This window comes from Polypterus senegalus, chromosome 7 (genome assembly GCF_016835505.1).
Source record: "Polypterus senegalus isolate Bchr_013 chromosome 7, ASM1683550v1, whole genome shotgun sequence".
NCBI lineage: Eukaryota > Metazoa > Chordata > Cladistia > Polypteriformes > Polypteridae > Polypterus > Polypterus senegalus.
The window spans coordinates 96,031,027-96,048,435 of NC_053160.1; the positions used below are offsets into that span (position 1 = coordinate 96,031,027).

Below are 17,409 nucleotides of genomic sequence, written 5' to 3' on the forward strand. Positions count from 1 at the left end.
CTGCTAGGATAGATGTACGTGAACTTGTTTTAAATGTTGTCTCACTGCCTTGTCTTGCATAATGTTAAAGTGTCTCTCGCAGGACGTCTTCCAAGAAGATCATGTCCCATCTCCCTCCCAAGATTTCTTTTTATAATAGAGAGAAAGTTTTCAGTCGTGTCCACCTTACTCACTCCCCACCTCACTGTTCGCCCAATCATTACTCCTCCTGCACACATCCTGTCTTCATACCATCCAGTGGCACTCTCAGTGTAGCTAACTCACCCTTCAGTGCAGTCGGTTATAATGGAAAGGCAGAAAAGCAAATGATCTATTCCAGAAAGTTGAATTTAGATTGTGATAGAAAAACAGTGTCAAGAGTTGATAATGAACGTTGAAAAAAGAAAATGAACAAAGAAGAGCTACTTATAATAAAAATCGAGAACAGAGAATCGTCCAATAAATAAAAAAGAGAAAAATATCTAAAAACAATATGCAAACAGAAATGCAAAAAGCTAATGTTTATAGAATGTGTGGTCCCCAGCCGGGCTCAGGAGGACCAGAGGAGGACTTGTGCCTCCTCCAGACCGAGAGGGGGCGTCCGTCCTGGTTATGCTGGGAGCCTCGGGTACAGGGCTTAGAAGCCCAGCCCTGTAGGGGCCCGTGGCCACCGTCAGGCGGCGCCCCGATGCTGGTATATCCCGTGTGGTCCCGGCCGGGGCCCAGGAGGACCAGAGGAGGGCTTGTGCCTCCTCCAGACCGAGAGGGGGCGTCCGTCCTGGTTATACTGGAGGCCTCGGGTAGAGGGCTTGGAAGCCCAGCCCTGTAGGGACCCGAGACCACTGCCAGGTGGCACCCCAGTGCCTGATTATCCCAGGAGCCCGGCACTTCCGCCACACGGGGATGTGTCCGCGAGAGATTGCCGGGAAGCAGCTGGAGCCCATCCGGGTTGCTATAAAAGGGGCCGTCTCCCTCCAGTCATTGACAAGAGTCGGGTGGAAGAGTGGCAACGTCTGGAGGAGGAAGGAGGCGGTCAGAAGAAAAGAGAGAGAGAGAGAAAAAGAGAAGAAGAAAAGAGAAGAGTGGCCTGGACTGAGGGGGGTTTGGTGAGCTGAATTGTAAAAGAGATGGAAGATAAACCAGTGATTGTAGGTGACATTAACATGTCTGCCTGTCTGTGTCCGGGGCGAGGTTCACAAATGTAAGTTAGAGGATAAAGTAATTCATAATATTATTTTTTGACAAGGTGTTAATGTAATTTAATTGTTTATTCACTTTTTCTTACATTTTACTTTTTTACTTTTACTTTTTTACTATGTTTTATTATTCATTAGCATTTAAAATAGACATTTGTAGTGAAATACTCAAGTAACTGATTTTCTATCTACAATAACTAAGGACAAAACTGTCTTCCTCCCACGCCCTGCATACTCTTCTATATACCATCTCTTTAAATACAACTGCTTTCTTTAACAGAGGAGCGCCTAGCGCCTGCCCCCAGGGGTTGGCAAGTGAAGCAAGCAAGGGGCAGAGCCCCTTAGTACTTTTCTTAAAAGGTTTTATGGTGTTAACTAGATACAGGTGCTCAATCACAACTTGGCCTCCTCTGTTTCTTTTGAAAGATAAACAGTATTACTTACAATGCATTGATTATGAAGATAGTGCTTCATGTTTAACATGCATATAAGTATATATTCAATGGCCATTTTATTAGGCACACTTAACTAATACAGGGTAAGACCCACTTTTGCCTTAAATTCTGAAAGGCATTGATTCAGCAAAATGCCGAAAATATTCCTTAGTGATATTTACCAAAACTGACTCCATCATGCAGCTCATACAGATTTTTTGGTCACACTTTCATTCTGCAAACCTTCTTTAACATTTCATTTTCAACTTGCTCTCTTGGATACAAATCTGGAAACATTGCACTGAAGTAAGCCAAACTTACCATCATGTTATGTTTGTGGAGTCAGATCTAGATAATACTTGCATTGTGATACGACTATTTATCTTTCAGAAAGTATCCATATAAAAAAGAGGAGGCTGTGAGCATAAAGGAATGCAAATGCTCAACATCAACACTTAAATACGTGGTGGCATTCAAACGACAGTTATTTGGTATTCGAAAGCTTTATTTGTGCCAGGAAACATTCCTCTCACTATTGCAGTAGCACAATACGCCTGTGCCTTTGGTACAGAATAGAATGGATTTATAGATCCATGTTGGTTTAAACCAAAATGTGACCCTGCTATCAGCAAGCATATCATGGTTTGGCAGAACAGGTGACATTTTTTTCAGTTTTCAAAAGTCCAGTTTTGCTAATGATGTAGCAACTGTAGACTCATCTTCCTATTCCTAGGCTGATTGGACCAAAACCTGGCATGGTCTTCTGCGGCTGTAGCACAGCCATTTCAAGATCTGCTATCTTGAATAAGGTTGGCCATTCTCCTCTCTCCTCTCTCTCTCATTAACATGGTATTTTTTGCACATGGAACTGCAACTCACTAGATGTGTTTTGTTTATCATGTCATTCTCTATAACCTCTGAAGATGGTGATGCATGAAAATTCCAGGTGAACAGCTGTTTCTGAGATTTTGAAACCACCACAGCTGGCACCAACAATCATGGTCATCCTAATCATGCTTGTTCTGGCCCATTGTTAGTGTTAGTCATACAGCTACCAAACCTAGGAACTCCTGTGTACCAAAATATGTGAACTGCACATTTGTAGTGTTTATGTTTTTTCTTTTGCATATTGTTTCAAAACCAGTCTTTCTAATGGTAGATTTACATGCCTTTGCTTTCTGCCTGCACAATAAGAAGATTGGTGTAGACTCCCATTGTGGCATAAATCATTCAAAGATGACCTAAGGGCTGGTCAGCTTTCAACATAAATGAAAGAAGAAACTGTTACCACTGTGGAGTTAATTGTAATTGAGAATCAAAGAGTTAATGTGCATGAAATAGCAGATGCTATAGGGTTTACTTATGGGTCAGTTGAATCCATTAATCATGGTCAAGTAATGATGGATGCCGAAAATGTTCAGTCCTGAATTGCAGCATCACTGTAACTGTAATATTAAGGAGAATTTCAAGCTAACTAAATCTTATTGGGAGACATTTAGGGCCATTCCAAAACTGAGAATGAGTCATAAAAACATCACTATGGCCAAGAGTCCAAAAACCATGGAAGTATGATAAATCTCTGATACTAAAAAATGCATGGTATAAGCTAGTGCTGGAAAGATCAAGTGCATGTTTTTTTTATGAAAGTGAGGCTATATTCTATGTTGATTACATCACTCAAAAGGCACACAAATTATGTTCTGCTTTGGCATTTGCGACAGTCTTTCAAGGAAATGCACAAAAAAAGTTGTCAGCCATCCTTCATGACCATGCTTCTATTGACTTAAACTGTGATTTCTGAGGGGTATCACATCAACCCTATTCTCCGGATCTGGCTCCTTGGGATTACTAGTAGTTTCCCAGTACTGAAGGGACACTTCCATGGGATGTGTTAAGGCAATGATGAACAAATCAAATCAGTCACACAAGAGCTGTTGCAAAACAAAGCAAAGCAAATCCTTTTTTGAGTGGCATAGAACAGTTTTGTGACTGTTACAATCAAGTGTGCTTACTTTTCATGTAGATTATTAAAAAAAAAAACTAAAACTTTTAACGTTTTACCTTTGTTTTATTAGGTCAGGCTTAAAAATTTCATATCACTACTCGTGCACCCACAAGTATTTGGGTTGAGCTATAGGCTTTGATATTAATCAGAATGTGAAAATGTGTTCTCTGAGCTTTTGATCACTTGGTACATTCCAGGAGGAATACTCAGTTTGGTTTTTCCCATCATTATAAGGCTTGATTCTTTCTCCTGCCTGTCACTGTGTAGCTACCATTCACCCAGTAGAAATATATAAAAATCCAGGTTTCTGTCAAAGTAAGTCAAACCTTCTTTGCAATAATTAAAGCTTTCTTGCAAGTTTTTCCAAGATACCAAGATAAAATTAACATAAAACTTAAATTTTGATTGTAAATACCAAGAGTTGAGCATGGCTGCCTCAAAGCTCCAGGGGATTGGGTTTGAATCCCGGTATAACTGTGTGGAGTTTGCATTTTTCTTTGAATACACCAGCTTTACTTTATATTCTTAAAGAAAGAAGAAGAAGAAGAAAGATGTTCAAGTTAAGTTAATTGGTGATTTTAAGTTGGTCCAATATCAGTGAGTCTGGGGAAGGGTGCCTGTCCTGTCGTGTTTGGCTACTGGTTTTCTCCCAATACTTCTGGGACAGACTCAGTCATTCACCTACCCTTAAGGGGGAGGAGGGGATTAAAAATTAAAAAATGAATTTATAATCAGGGTTGAATAATTAAATCAAACTGAATATTTTCATTTTTTTGTATTAGTGGTCACAGGTCCTCACATGAAATATTAACAAACCTTTTTCTATTTAATATGCTATGTTTAATGCATGTTATCTATATGTCTATAATAAATTCCACCCCTCCTTTTTGTCAGCATCAATTAATTATGAGCAAGCCTTTTTTAATTTGTCTACAGCAAAGTCGTTGGATGGTTAAAGTAATGTAGTAAAGCAGTCATTATCATTCTCTGCATGAGGAAAAACATATTAATGATGTTTGTGTAAATGTGTGTCTATATGTGTATATATCCTCAGATGGGAAACACTATGTGAAAGTGCAAGACTTCAGTGAAATAATTGCTGTCTGCTGCCATGACAACCAGCCGCTGCAGCTTTCTGCCTGAGGTCCCGACACACTGCACTGACTCTGCTGCTCCAGGAAAGACAGTTGAAGAACCCAACTGCCTTGTGAATGAACAGCCGCAGTATGTCATGCAAGTTTCAGCCAAGGACGGACAACTGCTGTCGACAGTAGTCAGGACTCTTGTGACACAGAGGTAAGGTTAGGCGGCTAGCAAAACAGAAGGCAGTGTGTATGTCTGCTTAGCAAATCTGCTAAGAACAGTGCTTTGTTTTTCTGTTTCACGAATATGACAATGTCAGTTACAGGACTTCAGCTTTGCTCATTAAGGTCCAATCCACTAATCACATTACATGTAATTGTTATACTGGAGTATTGCAGCTACTTCTGTTTGTAATTGTAATGAATGATGCCTTGAAACAGTTTTTTGTGTATTAATAAACTCACTATATTTTACACACAGAAAAATGTGCTTTGATTAAAAAAAAATAGATTATTAGTTTTAATTAAGCAAAACAATGATGGAAGCTGTGTGCACAAGATGAATCTATATTAAGTAGTCAATGAGCAAAACTCAGAACACAGAGAAACAATTCAAGCAAAAGGCATCACAATCTGTATGAGATAGTCTGCATTGACCTGCTATTTTAAGTGTGGCTTCATTGTATAGGGGGAGTTAAAAGCATCCTACATTTTATAGAATTTAAATTGTCCTGATTTTTTCCCCTTCTGACTGTAATAAGGAATGTGAATATTTTTTAATAAGACCTGCACTCATTTTTTTTACTTTTAACTCTTTAATTAATATACATGAAGGAAGCCTTTTGTCAGTTGTTTGACAGATCAAAGGCAGACATAAACTTCCCACTGCCCCACCACCCCCAAAACATCTGGGACAAAAGAGCAGCATTGGTTTGTCAATGGACTTCATTTATAGGCAATGTGGCATTAACTGTCAGAGAAGTTATCACCACTTTCTGATTATAAAGTGTGTCCAGGAAACAGTTAATTAATAAAGGCACTGCAGAAAACTGATTTAACTTTGCATATGTGAGAGTTACCAACTCTTTATTTAATAAACTCACAGGAAGATTCATTCACCTAGCATGGAAGAAAAATATATTTCTGAGAATGATACAGGTGGTCATGCCATCCTACAAGTGGCCCCTCATGAAAATATATGTATTACGCTTTATTATCCCTTTAGTTACAAAACATGTCCTACACCTTTAAAAGGTGAGTTTGTGTACAAGCCTACAGAATTTGTCTTGTTAAAACCATAAAAAACTTGATCAATAATAAAGGCTAATAACATTGAAGCTTGCCCAGGTAAGAGGTTTGTTTTGTCCCTTTATTTGAACAATCTTGCTTTTAGGAAATATTAAATTATGCCATTAATTGGTAAATAGTGTGGAGGTTGCCGTTCAGTTGTCACCTTTGACTTGCTAAGCCACCCTAAACTGTCTGTGCTCAAAATGTGTAAAAAGAAAGCCTCTAAACAGTTGTACATATCCTGATCTTTAAAGATCACTTTGGATAATAGCTACCAAATATATAATAATGTTAGTGATTTTAATGTTTTTTTCTTAATATAGTTAACTGTGCTTTATACATTGTTAAAGTGATTTAATGTTGTCATTAAAACTTTAAAGAACAAGGTAGTCAGAAGCACGTTTTGTTAAAAAGCCAGTTATGTAAAGAACTCATGTCACTTTTTTTTTTTTTTTTTTTTTACCATTTTCAAGCAAGCTGTAACAGAACTTGAGCAAGATATAGTTTTATGCTGTGAGCCAATTCTGTGGTCAGAATAATGGGGAAGTAAGTTTTACATCACTGTTGAAGAGTGATAAGCACAAAAATTCAGTGAACCCAATTACTGCCTTTGTGGAGTTTGCATATTTGCCCCATGTAAATGTGTTTTTTCTCCAGGCATTCCTGTTTATTCCCACATCTCAATGAATTGCATGTTATTTTCTGAAATATAACTTGGTTAACGATGAATACAGGCTGGGTTCTGATTTTATACCTAATTCTGCTAGGTTTGGCACAAGTTCTTACAAGGACTAAGGATTAAAAAAACACACACACACACACAGAAAATATAAGTATACTGGGAGCAATTATATTGGGTATTTTTGAGAAGGCAATCAGTTATCATAGGCGTGGGACCCAAAGACTTCAGCCCTTGTCTGAATAATGGATACGTTTTGTTGGGCTGAATGACCTGTTTGTCTGAAAATTGTTCTAATGTTGAAAATCTGTTTAGATGCCAATAATCTAGAGTAGTAATATCAGTTAGAAATCTATGGCACTGATATCGATTCAGAAAGAGATTTGATAGGCAAAGTAACTTATTAGCTGAAAAGCTGTGTTGGAAATTACAATAATGCATCACTGTGCCATACAGAGCACCGACTAAACTGATCTGTGCTGCCATTGTATAACTTTAAACTAAATTTTTTATTGTTTGTTTTTGAGAGGTTTTCCATCCAGCAATTCTTAATAGTTTTAACAGTCACCTTTAACAAGATTCCCTTTTAATAAATTGCTTCACTAACTAATATGTACGCCATTGATTGGTTTTATTTCTTCCACCTGTTTGTGCATGAATTTTTAGGGTGCTCCTGTGGACTTCTCAAGGTTCAAGAACATTAGCATTCTTAGCACAGTTTAATGTGTGTCATATAAAATCTCTATGTGAATTATTACATCTTTGTAGGTAGGATTAGGGTTGTAGTAAATAATATTTCATGAAGGACATTTCAATGAACACTATGGACCTGAAGCATCAGTGGAATCTTGAGATGACAGTTTAGCTGCTGATTATAAAAACACAGGTGCTGAGTCAGTGTGTATTTTAGTATACATATAGTTCTTTCTGTTGAGTTTTCATTTATAATTACCTGCACTTTGAATATTTCCATTGCATATACAGGTGAATCTCAACAAATTAGAATATCATCAAAAAGTTAATTTATTTCAGTAATACAATTCAAAAAGTGAAATTCATATATTATATAGATTCATTACACAGAGAGTGATATATTTCAAGCATTTATTTCTTTTCATTTTGCTGATTATAGCCTACAGGTAATGAAAACTCAAAGTTCAGTATCTCAGAAAATTAGAATATTACATAAGACCAATATAAAAAAAACAAAAGAATTTTGAATACAGAAATGTTGGCCTACTGAAAAGTATGTCCATATACGCACTCAATACTTGGTCGGGGCTTCTTTTGCATGAATTACTGCATCAATGTGGCGTGGCATGGAGGCAATCAGCCTGTGGCACTGCTGAGATCGTATGGATGCCCAGGATGCTTTGATAGCGGCCTGCAGCTCGTCTGAATTGTTTGGTCTGGTGTTTCTCATCTTCCTCTTGACAATACCCCATAGATTCTCTATGTGGTTTAGGTCAGGCGAGTTTGCTGGCCAATCAAACACAATGATACCATGGTCATTAAACCAGGTATTGGTACTTTTGGCAGTGTGGGCAGGTGCCAAGTCCTGCTGGAAAATGAAATCAGCATCTCCATAAAGCTTGTCAGTAGAGGGAAGCATGAAGTGCTCTAAAATTTCCTGGTAGACTGCTGCGTTGACTTGGCTTCACTGATTGTGGAAACTTCACTCTCAATCAACTTGGATTCTGTGCCTCTCCACTCTTCCTTCAGACTCTGAGACCTTGATTTCCAAATTAAATGCAAAATTTACTTTCATCTGAAAAGAGGACTTTGGACCACTGAGCCTTAGCCCAGGTAAGACACTTCTGATGTTGTCTCTGGTTCAGGAGTGGCTTGAGACAAGAAATGCAACAGTTGTAGTCCATGTCCCGGATACTTTTGCTTCACAGTCCTCTCAAGGCTGCGGTTATCCTTGTTGCTTGTGCACCTTTTTCTGCCACATTTTTTCCTTCCACTCAACTTTCCATTAATATGCTTGAATAACAGCCAGCTTCTTTAGCAATGGCCTTTTGTGGCTTACCCTCCTTGTGGTCCTTCTGGACAACTGTCAAGTCAGCAGTCTTCCCCATGACTGTGTAGCCTACTGAACCAGACTAAGAGACCATTTAAAGGCTCAGAAGACCTTTGCAGGTCTTTTGGGTTAATTACCTGAGTGGAGTGTGACACCATGAGTCTACAATATTGAACTTTTTCACAATATTCTAATTTTCAAAGATATTGAATTTTGGGTAACTATGTTGTATGTAGAAATGTCTATGCTGTATTTTATTTGTGCATTTGTAACTGTTTATTTTTTATTTTTTTGTGGGGAAAATACAGCCCCTTCAATGACAGGCCAATGTGCAGAATATGCCATGAAGGCAGCTGTCAGGAAGACCTACTATCACCCTGTGAGTGCACAGGCACATTAGGGACCATCCACCGTAGTTGCCTCGAACATTGGCTGTCAGCCTCAAATACTAGCTTCTGTGAGCTCTGCCATTTCAAGTTTGCAGTGGAGCGTAAGCCAAGGCCACTAATAGAGGTAAGCTGGATGACTCTACTTCCATTCCCTGAAGTGCCATCTGGTGCACATTCTCAAAATTGTGCACTCCTCAAATTAGGTCCTTTTGTAAGATTCATTGGTTGCAAATACATTTCAATGCCAGAAGAATCATCTGTTTATTTTCATTTTACTTTTAATTTGGTTTCACAATTTATCCTATTAATTGCCAACTTGTCCAAAAAAAAGGTTCCATTTTTTTCAGGCAACCTGAGCTCTTATGGGATCTCAGTGCTTGCAATAAATGCCTCCACTCTAATTTCCTATCTTGTGAACGCTACCGTGTATGTTACCTGCTTTGCACTAAGCAGCAGTGAGAAAGGAATTAATTTTTCAGCAGTCAGCAAGTATGTTTATAATTCTTAATTTTATATCTAATGCAGTGTTTCCTTTAACATATTGTAAATATCTTTTTAGGGACTTTATTTCCATATTCCTTCACAAGCTTTTCTCATGTCTATCCTTTTTAATCTGTTTCCTCTTGATTTGTCATGAAATATTCTCCTCCTGTCTTTTCTCTGAATATCTCCTTTTGCTTTTGAACTTAAATATAGTTTACTTATATTACATAGAATTCAGTCTTTCTCCAATTGAATCTAAAAACACAAAAACTTTACCGTAATTGAATTGATGAATTATCTCCTAAGTGGAGGAGCTACCCATTTGTTTAAGTGAGTGAATAATGTAAAATTTAATTTATTTCAGTTATAGGTGTGGACCCGGCCCGGACACAGACAGGCGGACATGTTGTTTATCACCACCACACGTTTATTATTTACAATATTTACAATATTTACAATGTTTTACATGTCACACAAACCCCCAAGTCCCCAAAGTCCTGGCCAAACAACACCTTGCCTTTCTTTGGGCCGCCTCCACTCTCTCTCTCTGCTTCGTCCTTATTCCACCCGACTCCTGCCCTGAATTAAGGGAGACGGCCCCTTTTATGTCATCCCGGACGAGCTCCAGGTGTGTCCCGGCATTCCTCCCTGGACACGCCCCAGTGTGGAGGAAATGCCGGCTGTTCTCCCGGAAGCTCTCCAGGTGTCCCTCTTCTTCCCCCCAGCACTTCCTGGTGTGGCGGAAGTGCTGAGGTCCAGGATCCCCAAGGCATTGGGGCGCCCCCTGTCGGTGACCATGGGTCCCTACAGGGTTGGGCTTCCAAGCCCAATACCCGTGGCCCCCACATGATCCCAGATGGGCGCACGCCCACTTCCGGTCCCTGAAGGCGTCCCGGCCAGGTTGTCGCCCCTGCCATCCTTGACATAGGATAAGGGCACAAAAACCTCCAAGATTTTATTTGTTATGTTTTACAGAGTAGTCTAGCAAATTATGCCTAATGGTGTATGCTGTGAATAAAACTGACCGGTATTTGCAGTGATGCAGACTGTGGATTTTCTTTTATCTCTTGTATATTGTCTTAATTCTCTCAGTTGAAGTTTTTATTGCTTGTCAGTTTTTTTTTTTTTTAGCATCAATGAAGTAGAAGCCATACTTCAATTCTTAATTACAGAATAACGCCATGTCAATAATTATTTCAAAATATCAACTCATCGTTAAGGTCTTCTGGTGAATTTCAGTCTAGACAGTTGTAGTGGCCTTTTTTATTTTAAATCCCACAATGTTGGGTGATCCAAACAATTCATCCTGTCTGCTGATATCAAGCCATTGCACTAAATTATGTTCCATACCACAGAATATTAATTTGGGATACCTGTCAACAAGTACCACCAAGTTTCAAATAAGCACTGCATAAATTCATTAAAACTTTTAGCAGAAACTGTCATTGAATGTAGTTGTGAATTTCACACTTTTAGTATCAGCTTAGTCTGTCCTTTATATTGTCACTTTACAAGTGAGATTTTAGTCATGTGTGTGCCTAAATCATACCTTATCTTATAGTAAAACGCCTAAGCAGATAATACAACAAGCAGATTGCAGCTGGTTTCCTCTTTTGTCATTTCTAGTTTTGTAATTTATTTCACAATTTTTTATGCCCTTTTTAACACTGCCAAGGCAATTTGTATCTGTCGACACACATCTTTTTACTAAATCCAGGTAGAGCTTCTGATGTAACAAGAAGCAGAAGCTGTACTAAGATTAGTCAGTGTCTGCATCTTTATTTCCTGCAGTGTTTTAACAGAGCTCTTTTAAAGTAGCAGGCTGTAACTTAAAAACAATAATCCAGATTTTTTTCATATTATTTATTAAAAATAAAATTCTACACTTAGTGAAGACATCTAATTATTTGTGCATATACTTGCCTCATTTTATTTGAAAAAAATTATTTTAGTTTACATACAGCATTATTTATTACCAGTAACCGCACACTGCACGATAACATGCAGTGAATACACTTGACTTAAGCATTCATAGTTTTCATCCTCTTTCTCTGTATGTTTAGCATTAGTTTGCTCAGAGGTTGATGCGCTTGCTGCTTCCTGAGCAGCTCTTCTTTTCTCCACCCTAGCGGCCCACTTCTTCTCTTCTTTCGTCGGCATCTTTTCGCATTAACACTGATTAAGTCAGTTGCAATTACTTAGTACGTTTTCTTAAATTTTTCACTTAAGCTGGCACTCAAGTCTTCAATCTGCCTCAAGAATGATTTAAGATATGAAGAGGTAGGGGAAGTGACGGCGAAGGTGGTAGGGATGAGAACGGTGCCCGTACACATGCGTCGCACGGCTGTTCTGTGGGCCTCTGCCGAGAGTTGATTCTAGAATAAAATATAATAAAAATTAAAAAAAGTAATAATTCCAAACCTCTTCGCTTTTAATATAAAGCTGTAGTGCAGAGTTTCAGCATAGTATATGTGTACCGAATTTCAAGCTACAGGTTATTTGATTTTTAACCTTCACCTTCCTGGGTTGACCTTTTGACCTTGGAGGTCAATCATTACCCTAAGAGCAGATAGTAGACGTCATGTAGTATATATGTACTAAATTTCAGGTCAATAGGTCAAACGGTTTGCGAGTTACAGGTGATTTAAAATACTGGACAGACAAATGGACAGTCACAGTAACATATTATATAAGAAGATTATGGTACATTTTCTTTTTTAAAGCTAATTATTTTTGACCATATTTTACACCCCTTACAGTAGTCTGTCTGTCTAAGATGTATAATAGTACAAGTTAAGTGATGTACATTCATTACAGTTTAACTGCTAAAAACTAATAGTACAAATAATGTTTAGCATATATTTTAGTTATTTTTAGTTACATTGTTGACTCTGCTTTTATTTATCAAAGGGCTGCATTTTTCATTTCATCATTGTAGGGCTAAAAATATGGATAAATTTACAACTGCAGGTTTAGGTGAATTGAACCTGATCTGCATCCTCCATCAGTTACACCTTTAAGTAAATGCAATGTAAAAGTATTTGTCTCCTCCAGTGGAGCATCTTCTAGCTGGTGGTTCTGGTGTAAAAATGAAATAAGTAGTATTCTTGCCTCAGTAATTATATGCTAAAATTAGTCATCATAATGACATTTTCCTAATTTTCCATAATATGTTCAATTCAATTTCTTATCTTGAAAATATTTCTTTTATATGTGAAATTTTCTTTGTGGCTCTTGAACAAAGTTTCTGGGTTGCTCGGGTAGGACCTTTGAACCTGTAGTATCCTATGCATACCTTTGCTAATGTGTGTACAGGTGCAACCTGAAGCTTTGAGTTCTGCCTTGTGGCCTGAAGATTAATGGCCTTTTATGTGACCCATTGATTGACCTTTTTTTGTGAAGCAATTTAAGGTCTAAGCACAAGCACATGGTGCTGTTTTGAGTAGTCCACATCATTATAATCTCATTGATTACTTACAGAATAGTATTTAGTACTTTGCCTATTGAACAGTATAGGAAATATTTGAATATTCTTGTGCATTTCTGCCTTTAGTGCTGAGCGCTTGATTTTTATATGGAAATATCTCTTAGTATTGTCATTTGGTGGTTGTACTGTATGACAAAATAATTTGTTCATAGATTTTCATTTTGCGTGTTTTATGGCATTATTTAGTTTACATTTTATCATCACTGGTGCTAGTAGCCTAATTCATTGGGAAAGTCTACTGGATAGTAACTCCTTCTTTGGCCATTCTCTAATGCAGCTGCTTACATCACTCACAGCTCCTTCTTTGTAGCTCCGTTTCTGCTGCATCCACTGCCTACCCATTCACACCACTGGCTCGACTTGGGGACTGAGGCAATAGCATCTGCACTCACTCTCTGTGACGGTCCAAGTCGGCTCCATGTTACCTGTTCCTCTTGGGAACCTCTTGATCCTGAATCGTTGACAGTTGTAACCAAGATGAGACAGGCAAATGATAACACATACATCCAGATTAGGGGTAGGTCTCACAGCCTGGAGAGACTTTTTCCAACAGGCGCTTATTATCCTCAGTTCCTGCTCATGTCCCCGCTGCCCATCCTATGGCGTTCCACGGGATGCTGCCGAGTCTCCACTCTTTTGACTCCTGCTGCCATTCTCCGGCCTTGCAGGGGAGTCCTCTGAAGTATTGTAGTTGCTCCTGCTCTTTAGTTGCTCAGCCGTACCTTCAGCTCCCTCTTGAGTACCGGCCACATGCTCCATTCCTGTCATCCTGCTTCCATATGTCTTGCCCTGGCTCTCTCTCTCTCTCTCGCTTCCTCATTCTTCCTCATTTCTCTCCATTAATCTCTGCTATCTTTCTTTTTCATTTCATTTTCTTTTTCATTCTTCCGTCTCATGCAGGCTCATTTATCTTGCCTGTTTAAAAGGGTGCATGTGCGATACGCCTCTCCACCTGAGATACAACTGAGGCACTTGACCGATATGCCTGCCTCCGCACGTGTATGCAGCGTGATCGGCCAAGTGCCCCAGTTAACAACTGAGTGAAATGCACTCATGTTCACTCGCACCTGATTCTGAGCCTGCACGCTACCCAGGACATGACTATTTATTTAAAAAATGCCCTGGGCCACAGACCATTCATCACACTCCCTCCAAATCCGGCCGATCCAAGAAAGGATCTTTCCCAAAATTAAACAGTACCCATTTACCTAGGATGATGAATTTGAACAGCAGAGTGGGTCTTGCGGGTGCTGCTGTTGCTTGATCATCTCTCTCTTTCTCCCTCTCACTGACTCACACACACCCTACATGGATTCTCAAGATGGCTCTGCACCGTTTGACATCCTCTGTGGCACCATGAGAATTTTCAGTCCCAAAATACCACAGTTCTTATCTGATTGTTACTGCACATTTTTCACAGTAAAGTTGGTCAGGTCCTTATGTGGGCTTTGCTGAAATATATCATAGAGTTTGAGTATGGCATTTGACTGAAACAAATATCTTAGTTTCTTGTGTGATAATGTTGTTGCACCATGTCAGCTGACCAACTTAGATAATATTCAGACCTGTTTTAACCCAAATCACACCAAACAGAAATCTGACCAACTTTGCCAGCACATACATTCCAGAAATTCATTATTATACAATCTAAAATATTGTTACCATCTAAAATATTGTTAAAATCTATGGGTAAAATCTTTGGGGGTGGTCCTATAGCTCTCTCAGTTTAGAAGTTTACAAAAAAGGTTTACAGTTAAAATAGAAAATTTTTGAAATAGCAGTCTTCCCAGGTGTGGCCATTCTGCCAAAAGCTCATCTAAAGCTATTTGTAAAACTTTCCATAAAGTCAAAAAAAACTCTAAAATAGCAAATGGGGATATTCAGTCATATCTTACCATGGTTAACATCGGTTACATGACTGTATTCAAAAAGACACTGAATAATGGGTCCATGTCAAGTTGTAAGGCAGAAGCCACTAATCACTAATGAGAACATAAGTGCTTGGATCAGATTATGCACTTGGATAATCCCCAAGAGGTCCATGAATAATGGAACTCTCTTTGACCAACATGTACTAATGGACAAACTATAGAGTGGGAGGTTAGGGGTGGTTTATGTTTTGAGGTTCAGACACAGTCTGAATGACTACTGGCCTGTAGCTGGCAGTTATGAAATGCTTTGAATGTCTGATTAAGGACCACATCTTCTCCTACCTTCCTAAAGACATGGATCCATTTCACTTTGCATAACAGAATGCCATTTCCAAGATGGTTACACACCATTCTCTCCCACTTGGACACTGTTAAAAATGGCTATATGAAGCTGTTGTTTATTGATTTTTGCCTATCCTTCAACACAATTGTGTCCACCAGACTAGCGGCAAAATTACAGAATTCGGGTGTCAGCTCCACCCTATGCAGATGGATCCTGGACTTTTTAACTGCTAGATCCCATCAAGTCAGGGTGGGAAAACACACCTCCAGCTCCATTTACTCTTAACATCAGCATCCCCCAGGGGTGTGGTTTTTGTTTCCTGGTGTACTGACTATACACACATGATTGTGTAGCCAGGTACAGCTAAAAAAACACCATTGTAAAATTTGTGACCAATCCATCTATAGTTTGCCTCATTAGCAACAACAATGGGAAGCCATACCTAGATGAAGTGGCTGGTCTGTCATTATGGTCTGTTCATCAATGTCAGCAAAACATGAGCGCTCATAGTGGATTTCAGCAGGGAGAATGAGATGCAAAGAATTTAGTATGCACCTCTGTTCATTAATGGTATTGGAGTGGAAAGGGTGGAGTGTTTCAAATACCTGGGAATCAACATCAGCAGTGACAGCATAGTCTACACGCAGACATTCTAGTGAGAAAGACAAGGCAGTGCCAGTGCCCTTATCATCTCAGTCAACTAAAGAAATTCAAAGAGTCAAAAAGAGTTCTGAAGTCCTTCTATCACGTGGCTGTTCAAAGCATACTGGAAGGATGCATCACTGCCTGGTTTGGAAATGGCCTAAAGAAGGACTTCACCGTACTGCAGAGAGTTGTGCATTCAGATGAGTTTATCATGGGGATATCACTACTATTCCTACAGATATTATATACAAAAAGGTATACTGCCAAGGTAGCCACGATCATGTGCGACGCTCCTAATTCTTTTTTAGAGCCAGTTTACATGATTAAGATCATGCGTGTGGCCACGTTGCCCCAAATCAACTTAATGGTCATCTTGTCAAATATTTCTCAAAATTGCAAAAATAGTCATCTATAGTTTATATTTTTAACTATAACTTATTTATTAATTATCGTATCTCTACTTGCACCATTAATATTTTATAACTTTTTAATGTATATTTTTATTTTGCACAGTACAGGCTGCTCACTGAGCTGCATTTTACCCTTGAGTGGGTATATTTGAAAAATAAATAAAATTTTAATTCTTGAATCTTGATCCCCCAACAATGTCAATTGTACTGCCATTGTTACAGAACAAATTGCTAACATCAGAACATGAGCACGTTTATACTACAGAAGTTTCCACATATTTTCTTGCGCATTAAATAATTTCTTTAGAAGAATGTCAACTATCCATCCAGAAGCTGAAACTGAAGCCAGTTTTGCCAAGATACAAGACAGTTTTCCCAGTCACACAAACATGCTGGTATTAGAATGGACAAAGAAACATTAATTTTGAGTTATAGAATGGTGTGGTATTAAATAATTCAAAATTTTGATGAAAGGTAGCTATTTAAATTAAGGTAGAAAACTCGCTAATCATGGCTTTAGAGAGTTACATCATGCTGATTTGCACATGTAAGTAAGAATTTCACTATAATTTGTACACATAACAATTATGACCCTATCAACCTAACTGACACTTTTGCGGGATCTGAAGCAAGCAGTTCATGCTTGAAAACTCACAAATGTCATGGAATTGAAGACAATTTGAAAAGAGAAGAGATGTGATCCTAAATTCCTGTTCCAAAACTCTGAGAGACTGATCAATTACTACAAGAAAAGTCTACTTGCAGTTTATTGTTGCTAAAAAATCTAATGAGATAAAGTTTCATTTTATACAGGACATTGACTTTTGCATGCCTTTCCTTAACTGAACTAGGTTAAGAGAAATATACTTTTGATGAGGATATGGATCTGAACAACATAGAAATTTTGATCAGAGGAATATTTCCTCATTTAAAGTATATCAACAAATGCTATGAGTATTTTATAACATTCTGCACATTTATTCCAGCAATATTTATGTATGAGATATAATGATCTCTATTTCTTAGGACTAAAGTTGTTAATTGTGAAGGTTTGTATTTTATTACTAGCCACAATGAAATTAACCTTACTCTT

General features: G+C 38.4%; 1 protein-coding gene across 3 annotated transcripts in view; it reads left to right on the plus strand.

The window, feature by feature from the left end:
• LOC120532719 (E3 ubiquitin-protein ligase MARCHF3) overlaps positions 1–17,409 on the plus strand; it is a 76,575-nt gene that overhangs the window by 48,511 nt on the left and 10,655 nt on the right. For 2 of the 3 annotated variants that reach the window (XM_039759027.1, XM_039759029.1), the window contains exons 2-3: positions 4,669–4,910; positions 8,997–9,201. In XM_039759027.1, the coding sequence (XP_039614961.1) occupies positions 4,726–4,910; positions 8,997–9,201 (390 nt within the window). In that variant the 5' untranslated portion in view covers positions 4,669–4,725. Of the gene's footprint in view, positions 1–3,680; positions 3,930–4,668; positions 4,911–8,996; positions 9,202–17,409 lie in introns of those variants that run through there. The other variant, XM_039759030.1, reaches the window with a different exon arrangement.